The sequence below is a fragment of the Colobus angolensis genome, unplaced genomic scaffold, assembly GCF_000951035.1.
Source record: "Colobus angolensis palliatus isolate OR3802 unplaced genomic scaffold, Cang.pa_1.0 Scaffold27, whole genome shotgun sequence".
In the NCBI taxonomy this organism is placed as follows: domain Eukaryota; kingdom Metazoa; phylum Chordata; class Mammalia; order Primates; family Cercopithecidae; genus Colobus; species Colobus angolensis.
Window position 1 is genome coordinate 11754649 of NW_012115932.1, and position 26292 is coordinate 11780940.

The following is a 26292-nucleotide window of genomic DNA, read 5'->3' on the forward strand; positions in this document are numbered from 1 at the left end:
AGCAGCTCTGTCTGTACTATATGAAACGAATTCATGCTGAACAAAATTTCAAAAAGTTCATGTAAAGAATGATTTCACACAACTATCATATCAGGCTCCTGGAAAATTGCACTTGAACTTCAGTTCCACCTCAGTCACTCAAAGGAATTTAAAAATTGGCTTCCAGCCATCCTTGTTCTTCAACATGCAGTTTCAGATATGCCTCAATAACACAAACTTTAAAGCCTATTGATTGTGAGTTAAAATCTGTTCCTACCAGAGCCTCGCTGCTAAGTGGACGTCAACACCAACTTCACAGTGCCTTGGTTAGGATTCCTCTGAGTTCAGGAGCCTTGAAGAAGGCAGAGGGTAACATTGCTATGAAGGAGCTGCTTTGAACTTTATAACAAAATGACAAGAAAAACTTTGAACTCTGTCGGATGATAGGTGCTGTAAATGGTTATTCAAAAAAATGTTTCTTATTTGAAATCAGAAGAGTCCCTTGGGATTGGAAGATGGGAACCCGGAAACATGATCTGCCGTAAATCACTCTCCTTCTTTTATGTCACTTCTTCCCTTTTTTCTCACCATGCTGCTGTGTGGGCAAGCATCACGTAGAGTGGTTAGAGGGTGAACTTTGAAATAGTTAGACACAAGTTTGCATCCTGGCCTCTGCTGCTTAACTAGCTGTGCAGTTTAACCTCTCTGTGTCTCAGTTTCCTCATGTATAAAATGGGAATGTGTTATTTCATTTTATGGGACTATATAATAATTCTAACCTCAAGGGATTGTTTTGAGGATTAAATGAGATAATACATACAAAGGAACTAGCACAGTAAGTGGCAGATAGTTATTGTGTAAGAAACATCAGCAGTTAAATTATTAATGATAATGATAGTTATTTTGCTTAGAAGGAGACCTGGGGTGGGTGATGTATTGATTAAACATTAGCACTGATTCTCATGAAACTCCAATGTGTTCAGTCTACCTTTTCCAGAACACCCAGCAAGAAAGTCATGCCTTATATGAATCCCAAACAGCCACGAAGGAAGGGAGTTTTTCAAGTCAAACTCCATTTATCAACTGATCAATTTCAGGAATGATTTGTCTCCATTTTTATTCTGTTACTGTGCAGGAGTCCCTAACATTTAAGTTTTAAGGGTATCTCGTCTCCTATTACTGCCACCCCCATCCTCAAAAGGGTAATGGGCCGGGGGTTTGATGCCTCTGGTGCTATTCATCCTGTTTTCTCTCACCAGAAGTCACTTTTTTCCTCTTTGGACGTTTGCTCAGGCATCACTTTTCCCAGGAATCCTTATTTGACTCTACACCCCCACTCCTACCTGACCAGGCTGAAACAAGTGTCCCTTTTCTCTGCCCCCACAGCACCATGTCATTACATGCCACTATTCAGCTTTTTATCATGTGGCACTGAAATGACATATTTACCTGTCTGTCTCCCACTAGACTATAAGCTCTCTGAGGGCAGGGTTGGTGTATTACTTATTTTTGTATCCTCAAGGTCTAGCAAAATGCACATACATTTTATTGAACCAAATGAACCCATAAATAGCATTAAATGTACCAAATAATGAATCAGAAAATACAATTATAAAAGTGACAATAAAAATTGACATTCATTTGAGGTGTCTGCTGATGTCGCTACATCAGCAGTACATCTAAAAGCAGGAACACACAATTCTTCTGTCTCAGATACTTCTTACCCAAGTTGCAACACTCACCTGGTCCTCAAGTTTGCTTTCTCAATGTTCTGTCCTTCCTTCCACACCCCCAGATTTAGTACATATGCCATGGGCTGTTTCTCTTGGCTCATTTTCCTGAACTTCCCAAATGAGCAAACCAGCAGGCAAGCAACTGCAAAGACCCCAAGATGGAAGGATGAAGCAGGCAAAAGTGTAGGTGATGATTGTCCTCGCCCAGCAATTTGGCTGCCAGGAGCTCCCTGCCATGTGAAAGAGAGCATGCAGCAGCCTGTGTGTGGGAGGACAATTTCTTGACCCAAGGGCAGCTCCATGTCACTGAGCACCTTCTGCTGGACTGGCTGCTCCTCCTCAAGGCTAGAGAGTCTGTGCTTTTCTCTATCTGAAAACCACAATCATGGTGTTCCAAAAACACCATGAAGAGAGTGGGGATATTGGTCAATTCTTTGGGATGCCAATGCATCACCCTTTCCACCACTCTTCCACTTCTACCTCAAACTAATGAGTCTGGTTTTAGAGTATCTCATTTTTGTTCATTCATTCAGCAGATGCTATTCTTTAGGAAGACATTGGAGATGCAGGGGGTGAATAAAATAAACAAGATGCCTGCATTCAAAGAGTAGTAAGGGCTATGAAGAAATGTAAGCGGAGTAGTTGCCTGGAGCAGGTAGATGGGCAAATTTCAAGGAGACAAACATGGAAGGGTTGATTGAAGAGAAGAAGTGAGACTGTGAATGTTGGCAAAGTGTGGGGTGGGGGCTTGGGGGTGGTGTCCGGCATAGAGGGGACAGGAAGTGTGAAGACTAAAGGTGGAATGGCTTGGTGTGTTCAAGCAACAGAAATAAAGGTGATCATATTGGCTTGAGACTAAGGGGCCACGTGGAGAGTTGTAAGGGTTACTATGAGAGTGAGGTGGGAGAGGTAGCTATGGGCTGGAGTACTCAAGACAGGTAGGTCATCATAAGGAGTTTGGGTTTCTTTCTGCAAGCAATGGGAAGTCATTGGAGGGTGCTAAGTGGGCAAGTGATACAATCTGATTCCTCACCTTAAAATTTCATTCTGGCTGCTGCGGAGATAGGATTGAGACAATGGGGAGTAGGTGGATTATGTGGCAAGAGTGGAAGGAAGCAGTGAGACCAGCAAGGAGGTAGCTCAGAGAAAGATAATGAGGACTTAGATTAGGACTATAGCAGAGGCGGTAAAAGAAACTGGATGGTTTCTAGACTGATTCCATTTCAGCTGTGTACATGGATATTTTTGCTCATGTCCTTTTTCTGAAATATGCAACTACCTAAAATATGAATTTAGGAGAAACATCAAGCCACTCTTTAAAAAAAAAAAAAAGCACATCTGGAGCATTTCATTTCTTTTCTTTTTTTTTTTTTTTAATATTTGTATTGTGAGCTGGTTTCAATGTAACTTTCTTGGGATGCTCTCATGACACTCATTGCTGACCTTTGACCCCTCTGTCCTCTTTCCCAGGTCGTCCCATTCCACCTACATCCTCGCCTAGTCTCCTCCCATCTGCTCAGCTGCCTAGCTCCCATAATCCTCCACCAGTTAGCTGCCAGATGCCATTGCTAGACAGCAACACCTCCCATCAAATCATGGACACCAACCCTGATGAGGAATTCTCCCCCAATTCATACCTGCTCAGAGCATGCTCAGGGCCCCAGCAAGCCTCCAGCAGTGGTAAGGAAACTCTGTGGTGTCTGAATGTGTGGTGTTTTGTGAGTGACATTCTTGATTCTCCAGCAAAATGACAACGCTGAAACAAGGGCTGGGGGAAGGTGGTGTGGGGAGCATCAAGGTGAAATGCATTTGTCGTTTTGTGGCATGGTATTTTCAAGATACATTTGTAGAAGGTCGAAGTTATTGAAGAGGTTTTGCTTATCGTAACAGGGTTTGGGCCTCCTTCAGTGGAAGGCATTTCCCCATTGCTGCATGTGTGAGCATGCTGGTCTCAAAGGTGAAGTGCAAAGAGACACTGGCACAATTAATTTTGTATTACTATGATACTGGGCATAGCTGAGTGACCCTAGACACCCTCACATGCACAATTTTTGTGTATCTCAGATCCCCTGGGTTTTTTTGTTTGTTTGTTTTGTTTTGTTTTTTGGTTTTTTGATGTTGTTGTTTGTTTGTTTTGGCTTTTAACTTCTAGTCCTTGCTTATTTCGATGATTTTGAAATTACAATATGTTCCCTTGACGTCAATACTGAATGTCTTGCCAAGTCTGAAGTGTTTGGGGGGTGACCTCTCCTGTAACTCTTTACTTGTGACCTCACTTGAATTTAACAAGTTGATGGTGTGGTACTATGATAAATACTGCCTCTAAATCCATAGTTCTTATTTTGACTTTCTCATTCACAGAACAGACAGACTGAACCCAAGGTCCTGTCCCACTTTGGAAGATTTTGTGGCCACTGTCTTAGCTCCCAATCTCTGAATCTTGGGTGGAATTGCCCTGGACCCAGAAATAATCATGCCTTATTTCAATTTCTCCTGTTGATGCTATGTTCACATGAACATCTGAACGTAGGAATGGGCAATAACTGGAGTTTAAGTATCCATGGCCCAAGGAGAGACATTTGCAAAAATTAATTGCTCCTGACCTAAAGGGTTGGGAAGTATCTTCTGAACTGGCCACTCATGAGGTTCATTAGCATATCCCATCCAAAGCAACACAGAGCTTTCCATGCTGAGAGTGGGTCTTGATGAGATTGTGTTTAGGCTCCACCCAGGAGTATATGCCACCCACCACTGGGCCCAACCTCTACAATTAGAGAGGACCTCCCAAATACATTTAAGATGACTCATTCTGGAAATGGAATGATGGACTGCTACTTAGGATGGCCCATGCCCTTCTTCATAGCCAGGCCTGATATATTTAGTAAACTCATATTCTTTTTCAAAAAAAATTACCTAATCAAATCTCTCATCAAATGAGCAATCCATTGTTGATATTATGAAGGCCTTTAATCTACCATAAATCTTTATTAGAACTCATCAGAGCTTCTAGTTTGAGAGAAATGTGATTATGGCACTCTTAAAATGACATTACATCATTGGGGTGATTGGTTTATCATTTGGAGAAGAGACATCAATCATAACTAGCATAACCACACAGTAAATGAATTCAACCTTTCTACCGTGGAACAATGACACTGTAATTGCTCAAAATCAGGCTTAAAATGAAATCGGAAAATGCTCTTTCTTCAAATATGATGTTAACTTAATGGAATATATTATGAAAAATCATGTTTGAGGAAATTCTATATAATTAAAAATATGTGGAAATATATTCCCTTTTTACTTTCATCAGAACCTGATTTTAGCTACAGAGCCCTTTTTTGCTGCAGAGATTATGTTGCATTTAATTGAACTACCTTCACTTATGTTTTGCTGCTTTTTATTTCATACTATGTAATCGTGATGAATATTGTATTATGAAGGACAAGAGGCTTTTGAAATGAGGTGCACCTGCTGATAGCTTTTTAAAAACAGACAATTATTAGGGATAAAATGAGCTTTTAAAAACTATATCCTTTTATGCATATATGGATACCCAGGCAATGATGATTTCCATAAGAGAGGTCAGTTCATATCTTGAGGCCATCTGGAATGTTTTCTTAGCAATAATGCAGTGAGTGATTTCCTTTCTTTTGGACAGTGTATCAGATTGAAACTTGTTGATAGGATATTTATGTCAGCTTTATGCCTAATCAAGACCTCATTTTGGTGGACACAACAGATCTGTGTGTTCAGAATCAAACTTATCCATTTTTCATCACTCACACCAATTTGTTCAGCTCACTTAAGACTGATAGCGATTTAAGCTTCAGTAACAGGAGAAAATGCCACAGAAAATTTAAGGGTCCATTTTCATCCCAAACAGGAGCTGTGCTGATATGATTTCTTCAACTGAGGGGATGAAGACCCAATTGTGCAATACCCTTGTTTTCAGCAGGTACTTATCATCAGAGAGTTTGTTAAAGCTCCGGTCAACAGGCAGTCATTTGAAATTCTGGACTCTGGCTTAGCTAAAATGAGAGCAAATCAAGTTCGAGTGTGCGTGTGCTCACATCTGTGTGTGTGTGTGTGTGTTTCTTGTGGAATGGATTTAAGGGCAAATTGGGGATTCTATCAAGATCTGAATGCAGTTGCCATGAATTTAAATTTGACATAAAGGATTGAAAATAGAGTTTGACATGGAAGATGCAAAGTGCAGAGCTGTGTCTGAGTGTTTTGAATTGAGTCTGATGAAAGGGGCTGAATTTTTCAGGAGGTGTCACAGCACAAACAAAGTGGCCATGTGTTTGGGTGTGTTGCGTTTAGTTGGTTAATTACACAGAATTTTTTAAATTTGTCTCTTGGCAATGACCCTGTGTTCTGAGAATCTGGTACTACTTTGGTCTGTGTCTCTTTCTTAGGTGAAATAAAACACTTTCCAATACATCAGCCGATACACGACAGTAAAACATTATTTCCTGCTCTCCTCTTACAGTTGCTGTTATTATTTGATGTCGGTGAAGCCCATCATTAGGAGGGTCACAGTACACAGTTTCTGCCCACGGAACACCTGCTCTTTAGAAACAAACAGGACATAAACTACAGGAACTAAAATGTTTTTCCCCAATGTGAAAACTCCTCAAAGCAACAACAAAGCTTCATCTTTATGGCTTGAGTGTCATTATTTTCTATGACAGCAGTGCATTCTTTACTGGACGGTACTCAAACCTTGCCACCTTTGGAGCCAAATTGCTCTAACCCTCAATCTATGCCAATCAAGCAGATACCCAGGTACAGTTAGTGAGATGTTTACAGGAGTGATGTTTCTCTCCCCCTTAAGCATTTTCTTTCAGATAGCTGAGCTCCAGCGAGTGGCTCATTCTGTGTTCTGACCTTCTGCCAGAGCAGGTTACTCCAGAGATGTTTCTTGTATACAGAAGCATAATTTCAAATCCTATGAAACAACTCATCTGGAAAAAAAAAATCTAGATCCCAGCAGCAGCATAATGGAGGCTCCTGCAGATGGAAGAATGAGGCTACCTTCCAAATCAGAATACAGTTTACAGTTTGCTCTCAGCATATGATGCAGAAAATAGACAAGCAACCACATTATCTTCTAAAAGCACTGGCTTTCCTCTACCTGTGAAACATTGAATTTTAGTTTTCTTTAAAGTTTAAATAAAGGGGCTTTGAACACTCATTAGTAGCATCAAACTATACACATAAGAAATGTAGTAACCAAGATGCCCTAACCAGGACATTTTGATAGAGCTTATGTGGCAAAAGAGCTGTCCCAATCAGAGAGTCTCTGTTTGTAACTGAGCACATGAAGGGTGACTTGACCCTTTTTAAAAGAGCAATGTCTTAGTTAATTCTAAATGAAAATAGAATATCAAAATCAGCAGGCTTTGGGGTTGCCTAAGATCAATAAATTGCCTGTCTAATTTATCAGGCATCATAAAACAAATGAGATTCATTCATTCATTCATTCTTTCTTTCATTCCTTTTTTACACCCCCCTCATATGTAACAGCTTATAACAATTGTTACTTTTTTTTTGAGACAAAGTCTTGTTGATCCAGGCTGGAGTACAATGGTGTGACCTTGGCTCACTGCAACCTCTGCCTCCCAGGTTCAAGTGATTCTCATGCCTCAGTCTCCCTAGTAACTGGGATTACAGGTGCACACCACTATACCCGGCTGATTTTTGTATTTTTAGTAGAAATGAGTTTTCACCATGTTGGCCAAGCTGCTCTCGAACTCCTGGCCTCAAATGACCCACCCACCTCCACCTCCCAAAGTGCTAGGATCATTGGTGTGAGCTACCACGCCCAGCCAACAATTGTTTAAAAAAAAATTAAGCTATAATTAGATGATACAATAAAGGTAAAGGAAAAATTTAGGGGGGAAGGTATACATATATGCTCAAATGTATAAAGTCCTATTCCATTATTTAAGATAGAGAACTTGATTTTAAGCTTCCTAGCAACCAAAGCAAAAAGGGAAACATAGGGAAAAGAAGATACGTAACACCCCATGAGATAAAAGCAAATCAGTCATTTCAGGGAAATTCTGTGAATCCTCACAATGAGGCCAGAAAGAAGTTGGTCATAAAGGAGCTCATGTGTGTATCCAGATGACTGGATTCTTAGTAACATCATATAATACATATGCTAATTTCCTGTCAAAATTCCTTGTAACCTCCCTCTAAATAAGACATAGAACACATTTTCCATGTAAAAACAATTCTACAAATGTCCAATATTTGCACAGTCCAAGGGCAAAACTTGATCGATAGACAAACCTTAGTTCTACTAAGGGACCATGTAAATTTCATGTCCTATAGGCAACAGACCTTAAATATCATTGCTCATATCTGAAGTTTTATGGGAATTAGCAGACTTTGAGGTTAAAGTCACCATTCAGGACCCAAAAAGCAGATGTTCTGTGTTATAGATCTGTCCTGACAGCCACATGGAGGTTAGACTTGATATCCTCTCATGAAAACTTCAGGACAGCCTCACTCATCTGGTCCCAAGGATCCATCCATGGGGCTGGATTTGGGATGAGGAAGAAGTCAATATTTTTAACTTAATGAAACTTCTTCTCCTTATATATCTTAGGTTTTAGAAAGAAATTTTTTTCTGAGATGTTGTAAATTTTCTTGCCTCCCTAAGCAGATTATGCCCATTGTAATTTAATTTAATTTAGGATTCCCTGAATAGCTCACAGCAGTTCTTATGCACATTGATGATTGTACGGTGCTGATAATACTATCTTGCTCTTTTTTACAAAAGTCATTGTACATCCTGTGATTGTTTATCCCACTTCTCCTAATGTTCTGCATTTTAACTGCTTATTGTGCTCTTTATCAGCTTTTCTTCCTCCTCCCAGCATCACTTCATTCTTCAGGGACCTCCACTGCAGTTTCCCTGGTGACAGATTCATAGTAGACACTCACTAAGTATTTGTTAAATAAATGAATGAGTGTCTATAGTAACCACCTTTATTTTTCACTCTTGATTTTGGGGTCAGGATATCAAGTGCAAACGTCATTCACTTTCCCATGTTGGATCTGTACTGTGCATGAGCCACTTTGACTCCAGGTTCTTCCCCAAGTCCCTTGGATGTCTGGTTCAGACATTCCAAACTACCTGTGGCTCCTTCCTGGCATCCAGGCAGAGGTCTGGTTCCAGCTGCCTCTCCTCTGGGTGGGTTCTAGGCCCACTGGATAGTACAGGCTAAGTCCAGCATGTTATCTTTTCTGTAGAGGTCACAGAAACAGCCATCTCTCTTGCCCCAAATGCAGAACCACAAAGGACTTGGGGTCTCAGCTCATGGACCTTTTTCTCCCTCAACGCTAGTTAGTATGCTAAGTACTTAATATGACTTTCTTTATGTACTTGTATTTGGTGCCCCCCACCTCCCAATGCATCAAGGATTATCATCATACCCATTTTATAGATGACAAAACCATGTCACAAAGAGGTTAAGTAACGTACCAAAGTCATAAAGCTGGAAAGGGAAGGATTTCGGCTTCAACTTTAACCTTCCTAATTGCAGAGACTTTTCTCTTCACTCCTCTGTTAAATGTTAACCTCAGAATATTTGTTTGGCTGATTGAGATATACAACAGACAGTGAAAGCATTGTATTAAAGGGCGCGGGTTACAATTTTTTAAAGATTTCTTAAAACTAAATACGGCATCACAAAATACTCTTCATGCTCACTGTTTGGCAAACACACATATCCCCAGACACTTTCCCTGGAGATTCTGATTCCCTAAGCTCAGGAGGGGCTAAGGAACTCTGCATTTACCATTCCCTTCAGGTGAAGCCTGTGCTCTGACAAGTCTTGGAACCATTAATGTAGTGGGGAAGCTCTAAAGTGAAAGTTGGAGAACTTGAATTTTCTTCACACTGCTCCTGATTCACAGCATGATTTTTGTCAGGTCATTCAATCATTGTATTAGTCTGTTCTCACATTGCTATGAAGAAACACCCAACACTGGGTAATTTATAAAGGAAAGAGATTTAATTGACTCACAGTTCTACATGGCTGGGAAGGCCTAAGAAAATGTAAAATCATGGCAGAAGGTGAATGATGGCAGAAGAAGAAGGAAGAATGGCACCTTCTTCACAAAGCAGCAGGAAGGAGAAGTGCAAACAGGGGTAATGCCAGATGCCTATGAAAGCATCAGATCTCGTGAGACTCACTATCATGAGAACAGCATGGAGGAAACTGCCCCGTGATCCAATTGCCTCCACCTGGTACCACCCTTGACATGTGGGGATTATGGGAATTACAATTCAAGATGAGATTTTGAGTGGGAACACAGCCAAACCATATCAATCATCATGAACCTCAGTTTCCCTATCTGATTAGATTGAGCATTGACTTAAAAGGCCTCTTGTTCTAGTATTCTTGTGTCTGTAAGCTCCTTGTATCTAGCTGGACCAAGCTGTCCCAATGTTAGAGGCTGTATAGTGTGGATTTCATCCCAATATCTGGGACATTGTCAAAACTAAGGCCTACACAGTCATGCAAAACAGATCCTTGTAACTTACATGCAAAAGTTGAGAAGAGTGGTTTTGGGATGTTATAACACTTGGCTGAAAATGTTGATGGCAATCCCATCAAGGAGAGAAAGTACAGCTCCACCAACACAAACTTGGGCTCCCAAAGACCCTTAGCCTGGCCTCCTAAACAAGATCTCCCATCCCAATAATTGGGAACAAATATTCCTCAGGACTCTCTCGGCATTGTTAACTTGCCTAGCAATATAGCAAATAGAGATTAGACTTTTTCTTCTTTTCCTTTGTGCCTTCTTGAAACAGACAAATACTGCACATGAGCACGTGTGCGCGCACACACACACACACACACACACACACACACGTGTAGTTTGTAGGTCCAGCAATTTCCAGCCCAACTAGAGTCAGGACCACTCTTCTGCACCATGGTGCAAATGAGCACACAATCAAGATGGACAGGTAATTCCTTTAGAGATGCACAGCATGGAAGTGACAGATGGCAGAGAACTGCTCTTTCTCAGCAAATAATGTCGATATTGACAAAATTCTCAGGGTCAATAGACATTGTGTACATTCTATCTCTCCATTTCTGTCCCTGGCTGCTTGGTACATACAAAAAGATGTCCTAGGCAAGCCCAGAGACTGGGAACTACAACTGATATCTTAACAGTTCCTGCCCTAGTAATTTTTACCCAGAACTTCAGCTTCTCCCAAATTCTCTTAAAGAGTAGATTCAATTCTAACTAGCTTCCTGCATAATATTCAATAGTCATTTTTAAAAGTGTCCCCAGTCCCTTGTTAGAGATGTCTTAATTCTTGGGTTGAATCAAAGGATTTCCTTATTTTACCAGTGGGCAGTTTCAACAGAAATTATAGCCCCAGCCCTGGGTACATCTCTTAGACCCGTATCCAAAATAATCATGAAGAGTGTAGACTCTGACATCCACACTACATAGATTCAAATCATAGGTCAGCCACTTTCTAACACTATAATCTTGAGCAACTTACTTAATCTATACCTCAGTATTTTTATCTGTAAAACATTAATAAGTGTCTACTAGTCCTAAAGCTGTTATAAATATTTAAATGACATTCTGATACATCTAAACACCGTTAAAAGAGGCTTAGACAATTGAAGCAATGATTGGGTTAGAGAGTACTTGCTTTCTAATTTAACAACAATGTTCTATTGTGGGCAAATATATATAACATGAAATTACCATTTACACTATTTTTAAGTGTACAGTTCTATGGCTTTAAGTATGTTCGCATTGTTATGCAACCATCACAACCATCCATCTCTAAAACATATTCATCTTCCTCAACAGAAACTCTATACCCATTAAACACTAACTCCCTTTCCCTCAGCCCCTGGCAATCACTATTTTATTTCTGTCTCTGTGAATTTGTGTCTAAGTACCTCATATCAATAAAATTACATAGTGTTTGTCCTTTTGTGATGGACTTATTTCACTTAGCATAATGTCTTCAAGTTTCATCCATGTTGTAGCATGTAATTCTACAGGACAGAATTTTCTTCCTTTTAAAGCTGAAAACTATTCAATTTTCCCTATATACCACATTTTGTTTATTCACTCCTCCCTTACTAGACACTTGGGTGGTTTCTAGCTTTTGTTTATTGTGAATAATGCTGCTAGGAATATTGGTATACAAATAATTGAGCATCTGCTTTGACCTCTTTTGGATGTGTCACCAAAAGTGGAATCATGGAATCATACAGTAATTCTATACTTAATTTTTTAAAGATTTAACGTGCTGTTTTGTACAGTGTCTGCACCACTGTACATTCCCACCAGCAATACACAAGGGCTCCAATCTCTCTACATCCTCTCCAATACTTGTTACCTTCTGTGTTTTTGATAACAGCTATCCAATTGGTGTGAAATGGTATTTCTTCATGGTTTTGATTTGCATTTCCCTAATGATTAGTTCTTTTCATGTGCTTATTGCCTGTTTTTATATCTTCTTTGAAGAAATGTCTATTCAAGTCATTTGCCTAATTTTTAAACAGATCATTTGTTTTTTGTTGATATTGTTGAGTTGTAGGAGTTCTTTATATATTCTGGATACCAATTGCTTATCAGATAGGTGATTTGCAAATATTTTATCCTATCCCATAGGTTATCTTTTCATTCTTTGATGGTGTCCTTTGATGTGTAAGGGTTTTTAATCTTGGTGTGGTCCAACATATCTATTTTTACTTTTGTTGTCTATGCTTTTGGTGTCATGCAACAAATACTGTTAAAGTATTTATTTATACTATGGCAGCCATTTTTCTAAATTTTTACAAATGGTAATTCATTTAATCCTCACCAATGGGAAAGAGAAAAGCAGCTCTTGCTTCTGGGAACAGACCTGACAATAAAAACTAGGCTTAGGTGCATTAGGAGGTGGCTTGTCACTCACAGCTAGGCTGTAGTGTTCTCCTACTGAACATATACAATCTTACAGAACACCAGCACGAGGCCACTCCATGGTTGTGGTGACATAAAATAAGATGACAAGAAGACCACACCATGATCTTGCCTCAATACAGACAAAACCAAAGTCACTGTCCAAACAACAAAAATACAAAACACCCCTCTCTCTAGGCTAAAATGGGGTAACTACTGTTTTTTTGTTTTTTGTTTTGTTTTGTTTTTTCTTTGAGACAGAGTCTCGCTCTGTTGGCCAGGCTAGAGTACAGTGGCATGATCTTGGCTCACTGCAACCTCCGTCTCCCGGGCACAAGTAATTCCACTGCCTCAGCCTCACGAGTAGCTGGGATTACAGGCATGTGCCACCACGCTCGGCTAATTTTTGTATTTTTAGTAGAGACAGGGTTTCACCGTGTTGGACAGGCTGGCCTCAAACTCCTGACTTCAGGTGATCCGCCCACCTCTGCCTCCCAAAGTGTTGGAATTACAGGCATGAGCCACTGCACCCAGCCCACAAGCCCTTTCTAACACTCTTACTGAAGCACCCTTCTGGCTCCCCTTGTGTGTCTTCTCCCTCATGAGTTAATCAACTGTGTTAGGCCACAGTGTGCTCCTGCCTGGTGGTGTTTTGACTGGAGGACATGGGGACCTTTACGCTGTGAGTTGGGATCGTTAGCCCCGTTGTACAGGTGGGAAAACTGTGGCACAGTGAGGTTAAGTAATTTGCCATAGGATACATAGTTATTAAGCAGTACAAGAACTTGACCCAAAGAAATTAGTCTCCACAGTGATAAGTATGTAGAAATTTAAGTGAATTTTTAAAAGACAATTCCAGAAAAAAACACATTCAAGAAATAAAATGTAGTCATCATTTACTGCATGGCCCAGCTCTGAATAGCATTTACACAGCCATAGTAATGTAAACATTGAATAATGACTTAGCTATTAAATCAGAAGGATGAGAGGATATGTGGGCTGGGCAGGTAGAGGGAAAAGCCAAGACCTGCATCTTTTATAGTAAGAAGTTACTAGATAATGCAAGAAGTTATGAAATAAAATGGAAAATGCAAAAAATAGCAGCAAAGCATGTTATTTATAGGACTCGAGATAAATGCCAAAATAATTAGCTATAAAAAGGTAAATGTGGTTGCTGCTGGGAAGGAAGAAATTGGCGGTGATGGGAGAAGATTGCTATTTTTGAACTGAATGTTATAGAAAGATTTATTTCTTTAAACTTTGTGCACTTTTTCTTCTGATGAAAAGAAAACATTTACAGGAGATTGGGCATGCAAAACACTTAATACAATGTTAAAACCCCAAAATAGTAGTTATTTACTTCTCTCAGATAGATTTTATTCAACAAGTATGTATTGATCAGGGCCGATGTGTTTGAAATGACATCAGGTGCTGTGAACCTGAGTAGTTAGGCATTGGAGCAATTGCGTCAAACCCGCAGATTTGTCTGTATCTGCCTCTGTTGATTAGGGAGCCCTGTGGAGTTGTTGGGGCTTTAGCTCTTTATCCCAACACAGCTTAGGATGGCATGAGAACAGAGAAGATATCATGACTACTGTTCCTCCTCGTTTCTAATCCAGTGTCCATCTAAGCACAGGTACCATCATTTCCTCAGAGCTTTCCCAACCAACTCAGCCCAACTAGAGCTTTCCTTTTGCAGAATTACAGAACAGCCTTATAGTCTGCCTTATTCAATTTAGCACCTCATTGCATTCTGATTTGTAATATTCTCTTGGTGTTTCATGCATATAAGTCACTTGTGTCAATATCAAATTGTCACCACTTAAAGACAAGGGTCATTTCTCTGGTCTTTTTGTGTCCCTTAGCAGGTAGAGATAAGCTCAAGAGCTAGCTCCTTATTGATCTAACTTAGCATGGTGCAGGTAGAGATAAGCTCAAGAGCTAGCTCCTTATTGATCTAACTTAAGTAGGACAATGTTAGAGTGGGACAACAAAAAGGTGGCAGCAGCCCCTACCAAGTCCTTCAAATTTGGGCCTGTTGACTGCAGGTCACTGTAATGTTTTTAGATCTGAGACCATCTGTGGTTGTGGGTGTGATCACATTTAGAAAGAACAGAAAAAATACCGTAGGGCATGATGAGAAAAGAAGTGTGTTTGTCTAACCTTCGTCTTCCGTGGAAAGGACAGAGAGATGTGAATCCAGAATAATAGTTCTTTCTTCATTTGTTTAGTAGCTGCTATCCTGAGTTGATGTTGCCTTGGTCATAGTTGCTTCCACTGATAAACATTTTGTGGGGTATAGCTACAATCCTAGGGAATGCATAGGCTTAGTGTATGGATTCGTTTGCTGGAGCTGCCCTAACAAAGTACCACAAACTAGGTGGCTGAAAACGACTAAATATTATTCTGTTACAGTTCTAGAGGCTACAAGTTCCAAACCATACTCCTTCCAAATGCCCTAGAGAAGAGTCCTTCCTTGCCTCTTCTAACTGGTGGTAGCTGCCAGCAATGCTTAGCATTCTTTGGTTGTGGCAGCATAACTCCAGCCCCTGCCTCCATCTTCTAGTGGCCGTCTTCTCCCTGCGTGTGTCTGTCAGTCTTGAACTCTCTCTCCTTATAGAGATACCAATTATTGCATTTAGGACTCACCATAATTGAGGATAAATTTATTTGAATTAAATCTGCAAATAACTTCACAAAATCCAAATAAGGTCATATTCCCAGCTATCAGGAGTCAGGACTTCATATCTTTTGGAGAAACACAACTCAACCCACAACAGAATCCAATTGAATACTCAGCAGGATAGAGCTACTAGAAGTAGCTCCCCAGGTCTTCTCTATTATTGAACCCACCATGCTTCTCGACTGTATTCTCCATTAGATTTAAGTTCTTTGAAGGCGAAAACCCTATTTCCCTTGTGTCTCATTTCATTCTATGCATTTAGCTAGCACTGAGCCTGGCACATAGCAGATGCTTAATAAATATTAGGTGAATTAACAAATAGTGCATGCAGTCACAGGATGGAGGAAAGGTATGCGGAGGTTATTTGCAATATCCAAAGAATGGTCCAAGAAAATAGTGCACGTAGACCCTAGCTCACAGGCTAGCTCCCTCTATCTGCAGTAGGAGAGACAGAGAATGAAGAAGGCATTTCTGGATGATGGCATAGTGCAACAGGAATGGTAAAGAAAGTCAGAAGCAGAGAAAGTCAATGTAGTTAATATTTAAACTCTAGAATCCAAGCAAACTAGTTAAAACATAGAAAAACTGTTTTGTGCGGTGCTTTAAAATTCTAGCACCGGCCTTTCATTTGATTCCCCCAGGGCCAATACCAGTTCTATCTTTTGTCATTTTCCATCAGATCTTTTGTTTTATGACTTCTGTTGCTTATTATCCTTATTCCTTTCTGGTGCTTATAAAGCCAAAGATGAGAGGGTACATGCATTCTGATACTGAAGCATTTAGGCGGTTATCACTTAAATTAATGTTTTCTGCTAGGGTTATATTTTAGTGGAAAACAATAATTGTTACTAAGACAGCATCTTGGAGTTGAACCAATTCCATCAGTGAACACTCAACCATGGGAAGCTAACAATAAAATGCAGTGATCAATCGTTCTTCTTTTCTCTTTTCCACTCCAAAGGCAGACATTACATCCCTTTGCTTACAAAAATAAATAAATAAATAAATAAAAATAAAAATGAAAAAACTGATGATAGAGCACCTTTTTAACATTTCAGCAGTCAGTTTCCCTATAGAAAAAGACCCCCAAATTTATCTTTATCACGACTTCCCACCCCTCACCCTCACTTAGGATTTACAAAGATGCCTTTGCATAAGTTATAAACTTGCGAACCTCTGCTTTTGAATTGTGTTGATGTCCACTGTGGGTGGAGGGCTGTGGGACAGGACTATCTTCCTGCATGCTAGCTCCCCGAATAATTCCATGCTGCAATCGGTGGCATTCACACTTGACTAGGATCGCATTTCAATCTGTTCCATCTGATTGGATACTGTGTTTTCTTCCCGTCTGTGGTAATGGAGCACTCGTTCCCAGTTCCCAAGGTTATTTTCATCTCAATGACCTTTTGTGTTTCCCTGGGGAGCCTGACCATTACCCACCCCCCTTTCTCTCTATCTGCTTGGAATATTGCTTTACTTGTCGCTCTTTCTGTAGTAACCACTGTCTTTGATACATTCCTATCAGCGACTTTGTTCCTGAAGGAGCAGTGATCTTTACCAGTTTGTGATTCCCCCTCTTTCTCTGTGGGTTATTCTCGTGGTCTTACAGCTCAGTTCAAGCAATTTGCTTTTAAAGATGAAAAGAGATAGGCTGGGACACCACCTGTTTAAGACATTAGGATGCTGGGTTTCTGATTTCTTTTACTAACCTGCGTGCCTTCTCGTGAAGACTGAAAACTGGTTAGAATATAAGAGATGGAGGATCTGTTGTGAAAATAATTCACAGGGAGGGGAAAAAGTCATATTACACTGGGCAAACTTGGCCTTTTCTGCTGCTCTTCATTGATCTCAAATTGCTGAAAGGGTTCAGAAGATAAAAAGAATCTGTGAAACAAGAAAGGAAACCATGGTGAAGAAAGAGACGGCCCTGAGATGGTGGCAGCCAGAGAATCTGTCTGAGTCCTAATTCTACCCAAAACTCACGGTGTCCCCTGGGCAGTCCCTCCTCCTGTTGGGCCCTCTGTTTTGTCTTTTGTAGTGTTGGGAGGCTTTGAGTCAGATGTTTTGAAAGTTCTTTTCCAACTTTCAAATATCATGATTCTAGGAAAAGACTGAGAACTAGGCACAACACATTATTCCACTTCCAATGATGTGCTGAGTCGCCGAGTCTGTCACCTCTCTATAAAAACACACAGAAACAACTTTTTCCTCCCAAAGGGAGGAAACTAAAGCTGTTGCCCCTTCCTGGATTGGTGAGGATAATGATATTAAATAATAACCATCATCACTTATGTTTGTGTAATATTTTCTATTTCAAGGAACAAGATCATGTCCTTTCTTTTAGATTGCAAACATCTGACCCTTGGTCAAAGGAGTTTGCAAACCAAATTGATTTGTCCTGCTTGGTATTATTTTTTAAATTATGCTTTACTTAGGTGACAATGTTGAAAAACCAAGAGATGTACATAAACACTCATAATTCTATCGTTCCTGAAATAATAACATAACTAGTAATACCTACCTGCATTACGTCATGGCCACAAATCACTAGAGTCCAGTAGAGACTGCCCTTTGAGATCAGTCATGATCTTTTAATTTACTCATGTATGAGATTTGCATGGCCTTTGTAGCATTTGAATCTTCAATCTCAGTTATCTAGCTTGTTGGCAACAATGATGGTGATGATGATGATGATGTTACCACTGCTAATGTCATTAACAATAATCTCCATCTCCATGTTGGCATACCATCTTTACTTTTAGAAAACACTATCATCTGTATTACCCATTTACATCCCCACTACAACCATCTGTGAGGAAGATATAGAAGGTATTATTATCTCTACTTAACAGATAATCCATTTGAGGGATAAAGTGACTTACCAGTGGACCATATTTAGTCTAATGATCTCAAACTTTCCAGTATCAAAGTCTTTTTAAAACTTTTTTAATGTACTCTGTGTTTCACAGGACCTGGTCTCCCTATTCACATGTATTTAAAAATAGGTTGTTTACTTGTTTTGTGTTACATGAAGATATATAGATAAGTAGGTACCTCTAACCTCTACTCTCAATGATGAATTTATTTACCAAGTACAATCATAACTGCTAATAGGCAAATTCTTTGATTCCTTTGCACAATTACTCTTTTTTTTTTTTTTTTTTTTTGAGACAGGGTCTCCCTCTGTCACCCAGGCTGGAGTGCAGTGGCACAATCTCCACTCACTGCAGCCTCAGCCTTCCCAGTTGAAGTGATTCTCCTGCCTCAGCCTCCTGATTACAATTACTCTTCATTTCAATGTTTTCCTAGCTGGACTTCTTAACAAGTACATACAATTAGGAGGAAGGGAAGTTTAAGTGAGCCATGAAAAGGTCAGGTGAGTTTTAGGGAGCCTGGACCCAATATCCTTATTACATAGCTGGGGCTTATGCTGACCCACCAAGGTCAGTGCTAAGGGAGTTAGAAGCAGAATTCAAACTCAAGTTTTTGTTATTGTTTTTATGTTTGACACGGGAGTATACAGCATGGGAGATCACCTCACCTCTGGTTCTGAGGTTGGTACTCAGTAGCTGTGGACTGTCAGCATATTTTGATTAAACACCTATCATGTGTCCACCATGTCACAGGTGCTGGGCATTGCCTGGGTTTGAAGATCTATCATCACATCTGAGTCAGGTCCTTGGCTTCCTTCTAGCATTCTGTTTGACACTGATGAGTTCTGAGAACCTGCTGGCTCTGACTTGCCCACTTCCTCACAGCAGCACAGACTCATGAGATCCTTTTTTCCAGAATAACCCGGAGGCTTCCTGGATTTGATTGAGTTCTCCTTGCTTTGGAAAAGATTCCAAAGATTTTACAAAGTGAAATTTCCTATGCTAAGCAAACTCTATTTATATTTTATTGTATTCTGTTGTCAGATGCCACAAGTACTTGAAAAGAGCTTGTGATATAACATATTCTTTATTGTAATATAGCATTGAAAGCACATTATGGTCTGAATTACAACATTTCACGAGAAGAAAGGAGAAATCCTACATTAAACGTACACATTATTCATAAAACTTCTAATTCCAGGAAAATTAAACTTGAAAAAGTTATTTTCCAGAATGGATGACCTATAGTGCGCAGGTTCTTGTAAGTCAAATATGGTTCTTTATAAATACATGGGAGATATGTGCCCAACTTGTATGCAGGCCTAGAGCAGTATGTTTTGCACAACCTGAATCAAACTAGGTCAGTCTTCTAAGAAACATTCCCATGTTACAATGCAACCAAACTTCAACAAAGGCAGAGGAGTGGTCTTCCTCTCTTGGGTGAAGAACCAAAAATGTAGCACTCTTCATTGTCAAGGTGTATACCAAAGCATAGATCATGAGGGGAGAGCTTACACAGAATGGCATGGCATGTGCATCCAGAATCCACTGTGCAGCTGCTTAGGGACAGGAGTGTTTCCATTTTCAAAACCATGTAAGTTTCAGAGGTCAAGCTTAGCAAAGTAGCTTGAAAAGTGTGTACTTAGTAAGCTTGGGGAAAAGTTGGAAGTCCATGCCCTCATTTTGCCTCGATTATAGTTCTGCAAAAACCCTCTCTTAAGAGCTCCAAAGTCTATGCCTTATTCCCTTCCCCATTTGGACTATTGTTACCCTGGGCAAGTTCTTTAATTAACTTCTCTGTGTTTTAGTTTCACCATTTATAACACAGAGATAATTATACTTCAAGATAATATGTGGAAAAAAAATGCCTCTCCATTGCACAATGAGAAGCGGACATGCAAGTTATCATGTTTGTTTATTAATAGCAATAACGTCCCACCTGAACAGTGGAATCAGCACTCTTCCCCACAAAACTCAGAACTTTTGTCCTGATTAACTCATTACGACTGACATTAACTCTGAGATTTTGCTGGCGGCGATGTGTCTTACTGTCTTTTTATTCTTCATTGGCACCTCCTGTAAGTAACTGGGTTTGGGCTGCTCAGAAATCCCTATTTCTGATAAATAAGGGAAATTTCAGACAGGATGGTAACTCCATAGCTATTCAGGCCAAAGAGTTGGTAGATCATAAAAACAATTCACATCCTTCATGATCAAGGTTTATATATGCATATTTCCAAGGTCTTACTCCCTCCAAAATTGGTCATACCAGTTCAAGGTTGGATGACAGATGTGAGCAAATCAGCATCAGACAAGTTGAGCAGATTTTAACTTCCTATATTGTAGTAGAAAATTCCTCTCATAAAACAACAAGGCGCACAGATCAAGACCCCTGCCGTGTCCAATTAGACTTCTTTAAAAAGGAACAACCTCTTTAACTTTGTGAGTTTCTGGGGGCTGTTTATCTTTTCGTTTTGGCTTATCACAACTCTTAAATTACCTTAGCATATGCTTCGTTGCTAGTATTTTCTTGAATTTTCTTTTTTTCCATTGCCACGGGAAACAAACAAAAAAGTTTTTTTTTATTTTCATAAGAGGCAGTTCAAGAAATTGTTAGAGGGAGAAAGAATGTTGCTTAATGAAATAACGAAGAGATAATTTCCAAAGGCTTTTAAAACTACATAGTAGGACAATCATTCAAGTATGGGATGCACCCTTAAGCAAGATTAGGTCTTATAGGTAACAGAGGAACTAAGTTTGGTGTGTCAGCCTTTCATTCTTATTACCCTCATTCCTGCACTTCATACAAATTTAAGATCCAAGCAATTATGCCTAACATGCTTTTGAATATAGTAAAATCATGCATTTTATGTAGTCAGTAATCAAAGTACTGCAGTGGTTTTTCCATTCAAAGACACAGTCCCATTATGAATAATGACTCCTAGAAAAATCTAGCAAGGTAGTCCAATGCAGCAGCATAATCATTTATGCATCTACCAAACCTCTTTCACACTGCAGGAAGTTTAATAGATGATCAGTTCCTTGAGGGAAGAAGCTTTCTTATTTATCTTTGTATCTTCATTACCCAGTAAGCACCATTCCTGGCACATCAAAAATCACAGATGATTAATGGATGGATGGATGGATGGGTGGATGGATGGATGGATAATGAATGGAGAAAAAATACTTTCCTCTTTTGGTCTTTGAAGTTTCTAGGTATTACCAATGAAGATACAGAGTATAGAACAAGGTTCTCATACCTAAAAATCAGGCCAAACCAGCATGTTTAATAAAATATTTTTTCATTGCCCTTAGAATAAAACTCAGACCATTTATTGTGGCTAGTGTGATGTGATTTGGCCAGAGGCTAATATTCATAACTTCATCTCTTTCCATTCTCCTTTTCTCTCCCTACTCTGTGACACTAGACTTCTTTGCATTCTTTGGAAACACCCAAACTGTTTCCTGTGACAGCCTTTTACTTCCTGTTCCGTCTGCCCAGAATCTTTCCCCCTATCGTTGCGTGACTGGTATGGTCATTCACCAGACGCAAATATCATTCCTTAGATACCCCTGCCCCATCCAAATTTGTTCCCCTCCTCCCTTTCAGTATCCTCAACACCTAAGAGTGCCCTGCACCTAGTATGTACTCAGTAAATATCTGTTGGGTGGTTGATAATTTATTATACATATTTTGCAAATATTTAATATGTTACTATTGAATATTTCATTTAAAAATTACTGAGGTTTTTCTTCTTCCCAAACTCCAATTAAAAAGCAAACAATCAAAAACTCCAAACCAAGGTGAAAATGTTTCTTTTGTTTTGTTCTCCTAACTTACTAGAAGCCAAGAGGTTGCCTATTCTACTCACTGTGGAAAGGAGAAGGAAGGAAGGAAGGAAGGAAGGAAGGAAGGAAGGAAGGAAGGAAGGAAGGAAGGAAGGAAGGAAGGAAGGAAAGGAAAACTTAGAAAAGACTGAATTAAACAAAGTTTAAGAAAAACAGAGTCGTAAAACTTCTCAGGGCCTTTAATATGTTTATGTGAACTGAGATTTTCTATTAGAATAGAGGCTTTACTTCTCAAAGTTATTTGACCAGGGAGCATTTTCCTCCTCCTCGCCCTCCTTCTTCTTTCTCTGAGTACTTTGGAGACTAATCTTTGATGGCATATATTTTGGGAAACAATAAAATAGGAACCACCATCTGCTGAGCAGTTTCTGTGCCCTAGGCACGGTACTAGGCATTTTAAGTTTGTCACTTGCTTTGGTTCTGGTGCTTTTATTAATGAAGGAAATGAGCCTCACAGAGTTTAGCTAACTTGACCAAATGCACATAACCATCAAATCAAGCACAGCAGCTACGATTTGAACCATTGCTGCTTGATTCCCATGGCTTTGATCTTCTCACTGCTATGTACAACTTCTCAAAATATTACTTCTAAGTAGTTAAAGCAGAGGTTCTCACTCTCAAATACATACAAAGCTTATAAAATACACATTCCTGGGCCCTATACCAGATTTTTTTTAATTCAATAGGTCTGGGTTGGGATTCAAAAATTTGCATTTCTAGCAGGCTCCGAGGTGATGCCTGTTACTCTGGCCTGGGGCCCACATTTTGAGAACCATTGACTTAAAGCCTGGCGATTCCTGTTTAATGATCTTTGCAATAATGTTATTAGAAGCTTAAGAAGCTGAAGACTTTTTCAATTAGTTTATACTGCCTTCGATAATGCAGAGAACTAGATAACAGGGAGCTCAACAATTCATTTCAATTCCACAAATGTTTATTGAGCATCTACTGTTATAGACATTATGTAACATACAGGAAATTTGAGATAATTAAGACCAGACACTTGGCCTTAAGGGGACTTTAGTCTAGTTAATAGCACCATGAGGTGGATGAGGCTTTAAGAAGAACAAAAGCAAAGAGATGGTTGTGACTCAGCAGGTCGGCGGTCTGATAGATATCAACCCAGTGCCAGCATGGCACATCACGGCCCTCCCCATCTGGGCTAGAGCTGGGACTGGGGAAAGCCTTCCCACAGAGATGGCACCTGACTGGCATCCTAAATCATGATCAGTAGTCAGCTGGGGTGGAGGATTTCAGGAAATGCCAGCAGCAAGTGCAAAGGCATAGAGACATGAAAAAACATGGGGCCTTTGGGGAAAGCTTGAATAGCTAAAGGAAAGACTAGCACACAGATGTGTCCAGATTTAGGTTAGCAGAGGGGAATGACTGGATTAAGGCTGGAATCTGGCTGTGAGAAGGCCCTTGTCTGCCTTGCATGGATTATATACAAAAGTCAGAGCAATGTTTAAGAGAACTCATGGTTAAGACATGTGGCTTCCAACCATTCTTCAGGTATGCTTTCCTTTCATAAATAATTTTGCAACCGTATTGGCTGATGAGGGCAGTACAAAGAGTACTGAAACACTGAATCTGTTCTCTAGGAAGAGAAATAAAACATTTACAATCTAAAATTCAATAAAAAGGTGGAAATGTGCTCTTATTAAAAAGCATGGAGACATAGAAAGAAGTCCTGAAACAGCAAAGAGGGAAAGGTCGCTCCATTTATAATAACTCTGGTAGGAGAGTCAAAGATGGGAAGCAAAGTAGGTGCCATTATCAACCTCGCAATACCTTTATGGATATTTTTACAGATGGTTCTCTTAGTCACCTCAAAGAGTGCTGGGATAGAAGCTGGGAAGTGGAAACTCCAAAAGCTGTTAGAGAGGAATTGCCTTTAGAATCATGCTTGCTTTTTCCTCTTTGCTAAAACGTCCAGAAAATAGCTAGCATGTGCGTTTCCCCAGCCTGATTAAAGGGTGCATGTGCAAGTCTCTAAATAATTGCTGCATGAATCTTTATAACCACCCAAAATGAGCTTAACTTGGTTGGTCTACGATGGCAGAAAGGCTTATAATGTGAGGCTCATCATTCTATCACGCTTCAAAGAATGGGAGGCAGAAGCCCTGTTCCATTCTCCCCTCGCTTCCTGATTAATCCACACTTTTAGAATATGAGTAAGGGCTGACTGATGAGCTGATTTAGTTTAGCTTTGTAGGATTTTTCCTCCAATTTAGCAAGCAATGAGGACCCGCACTATTTCTACTCTTTCATTTGGCTCTTATGTCTCATTTGTGCCATTAGCTGAACTGGTACCTTTTTTTTCCCTCCTGCTCAGAATTCAGAGACTTGTCCTTCTCTTGTAATTATAAAGTGCTCACAATCAAGACAGCCCTGGTAAACTTTGCTTTTTGGCACAAAAACAATATTAGCTAAAGAGCTGGTTGTAACACAGATGCTTAGAAAAAGTAGGAAAAAATCAGGTCTTAAAAAGATTTATAAACCCCATTCCAGCGTGCATGCATCATCTTCCTTTCTTGCTATACACCCTGGAGAATAAGGGATGCTATTTACAATGATCCCTGTCAGGAGATGTTGAATACAGACTTATCTGCCTGCCAGGTCACAATTACCTTTAAAACCTAAATGAAATGAAAGAAAAGAAGCCGCATTTTTCCCAGTAATGGGATATTCCAGCCGTAGTCCCATCAGCATCCACAGTCCTTGCTCCATTTGTGAGTGCTGCCTCAGGTTTGTCAAAGGGTCCTTATTTTAGAAGAAAGATATACAGATATATAGATTGATAGCTAAGTAGGTAGATATAGGTAGGATGGTATGGAGAGAAAGAAACGGAGAACTAAATTTATGAGCCTGGGAATTTGAGTTGGATAATCCATAGTAATTATTATTATTATTATTATTATTTTTTTTTTTTTTTTTTGCATCTGCTGGGCACCTGCTACCACCTTAAACATTGGAAGCAGCACGAACTCCAGCCCCTTCATGGTGGGCAAAGTGATTGGAGAGGCAAGGGATTTGCACACAGAAGATGTGACTTCCTCCTATCTCTTGCTGATCTGGGTTTGCCATTCAGGAACCCTTTGCCATAGCATTGCTTAGGACTCCTTAGTTTACCCAAACCTAGTGAATGTGGTTTTCCTCTCCATAAACCACCTTCGGATGTTTCCAATAAAGAGAATAATTTACTGCTGTGATTCTCAAATTTTGGTCCCCACAGAAAAACAACATCACCAGCCCCTGGAAAATAGTTAGAAAGGCAAGTCCTCAGCACTCTACCTCTCTCCTTTCCCTGGACCTAGGGAATTGGAAATTCTAGGGGTGGGGCCAATAAAGCTGTGGTTTAACCAGCTTTCCAATGAGTCTAATATATGCTAAAGTCTGAGAAGCACTGATCTAGTAGCTTGGACTTGCTTAGCTATCCCTTTAAGCTTAAATTGGCAGCTTAGGCCAGTCACTGGAATCACCTCAGGAGTTTAAAACGATGTAAATGCCGGGGTGGGTGCCAACCCAGAAACTCTGATGTAATAGGGCCAGGCAGCAGCCTGGACACCACAGTGTTTAAAAGCTGCCCAGATGCTCTTGAGGAAGAGTTCATATGGAAGCAAGTGTAAGAGGAGCTGGGGGAGAGAGACTGGGGATGTACAGATATTTAGCTGATTACTGCAAGACCTAAACCAGGCTCTCAGCATTAAGGAGAACCTTGTCTGAGGCTGAGTCACTGGGTATAGGGGTCACCAGAGACTTCAACAGGAAAGAAGGTAGAGAGCTCATAGGCTGGATGAAAGTGGAGGGAAAGGAGAAGGAGGAGTCAAAGATAGCTTTGGGTTCTTGAGCGTGGCTAGAATGATGAGGCCCTTCTTAGGGAAAGCAAGAATGGAGATTGGGAGGGAAGGAGATCTTTGTTTGAGGTGGGGATGGGAAATAAATTTGAATATGAAAAGGCGTGGATTGGCTCCATGGTCATATCCAACAGGCAGCTGAAAGTTTGGGTCTGGATTTCAGGGAAGAGAGGCAAATGGGAATAAAAGAATGGAAGAGAAGAGAGAGAGGAATGAAGGGAGAGGGGAAGAAAAGACAATGAGAAATGCTGAGAGAGATTTTGCATTTTTTTAAAAATTTTATTATTATACTTTAAGTTCTAGGGTACATGTGCATAACGTGCAGGTTTGTTACATATGTATACTTGTGCCATGTTGGTGTGCTGCACCCA

The 26292-nt window shown here is 40.0% G+C and overlaps 1 protein-coding gene across 4 annotated transcripts in view; it reads left to right on the forward strand.

Annotated features, from left to right (window-relative positions):
* Positions 1 to 26292, forward strand: part of TENM2 (teneurin transmembrane protein 2) — a 984758-nt gene that overhangs the window by 582536 nt on the left and 375930 nt on the right. For 3 of the 4 annotated variants that reach the window (XM_011947738.1, XM_011947740.1, XM_011947741.1), the window contains exon 3: positions 3183 to 3392. The exons of the other annotated variant lie outside the window; for it this stretch is intronic. In XM_011947738.1, the coding sequence (XP_011803128.1) occupies positions 3183 to 3392 (210 nt within the window). The remainder of the gene's footprint in view (positions 1 to 3182; positions 3393 to 26292) is intronic. 4 annotated transcript variants of the gene reach the window in all.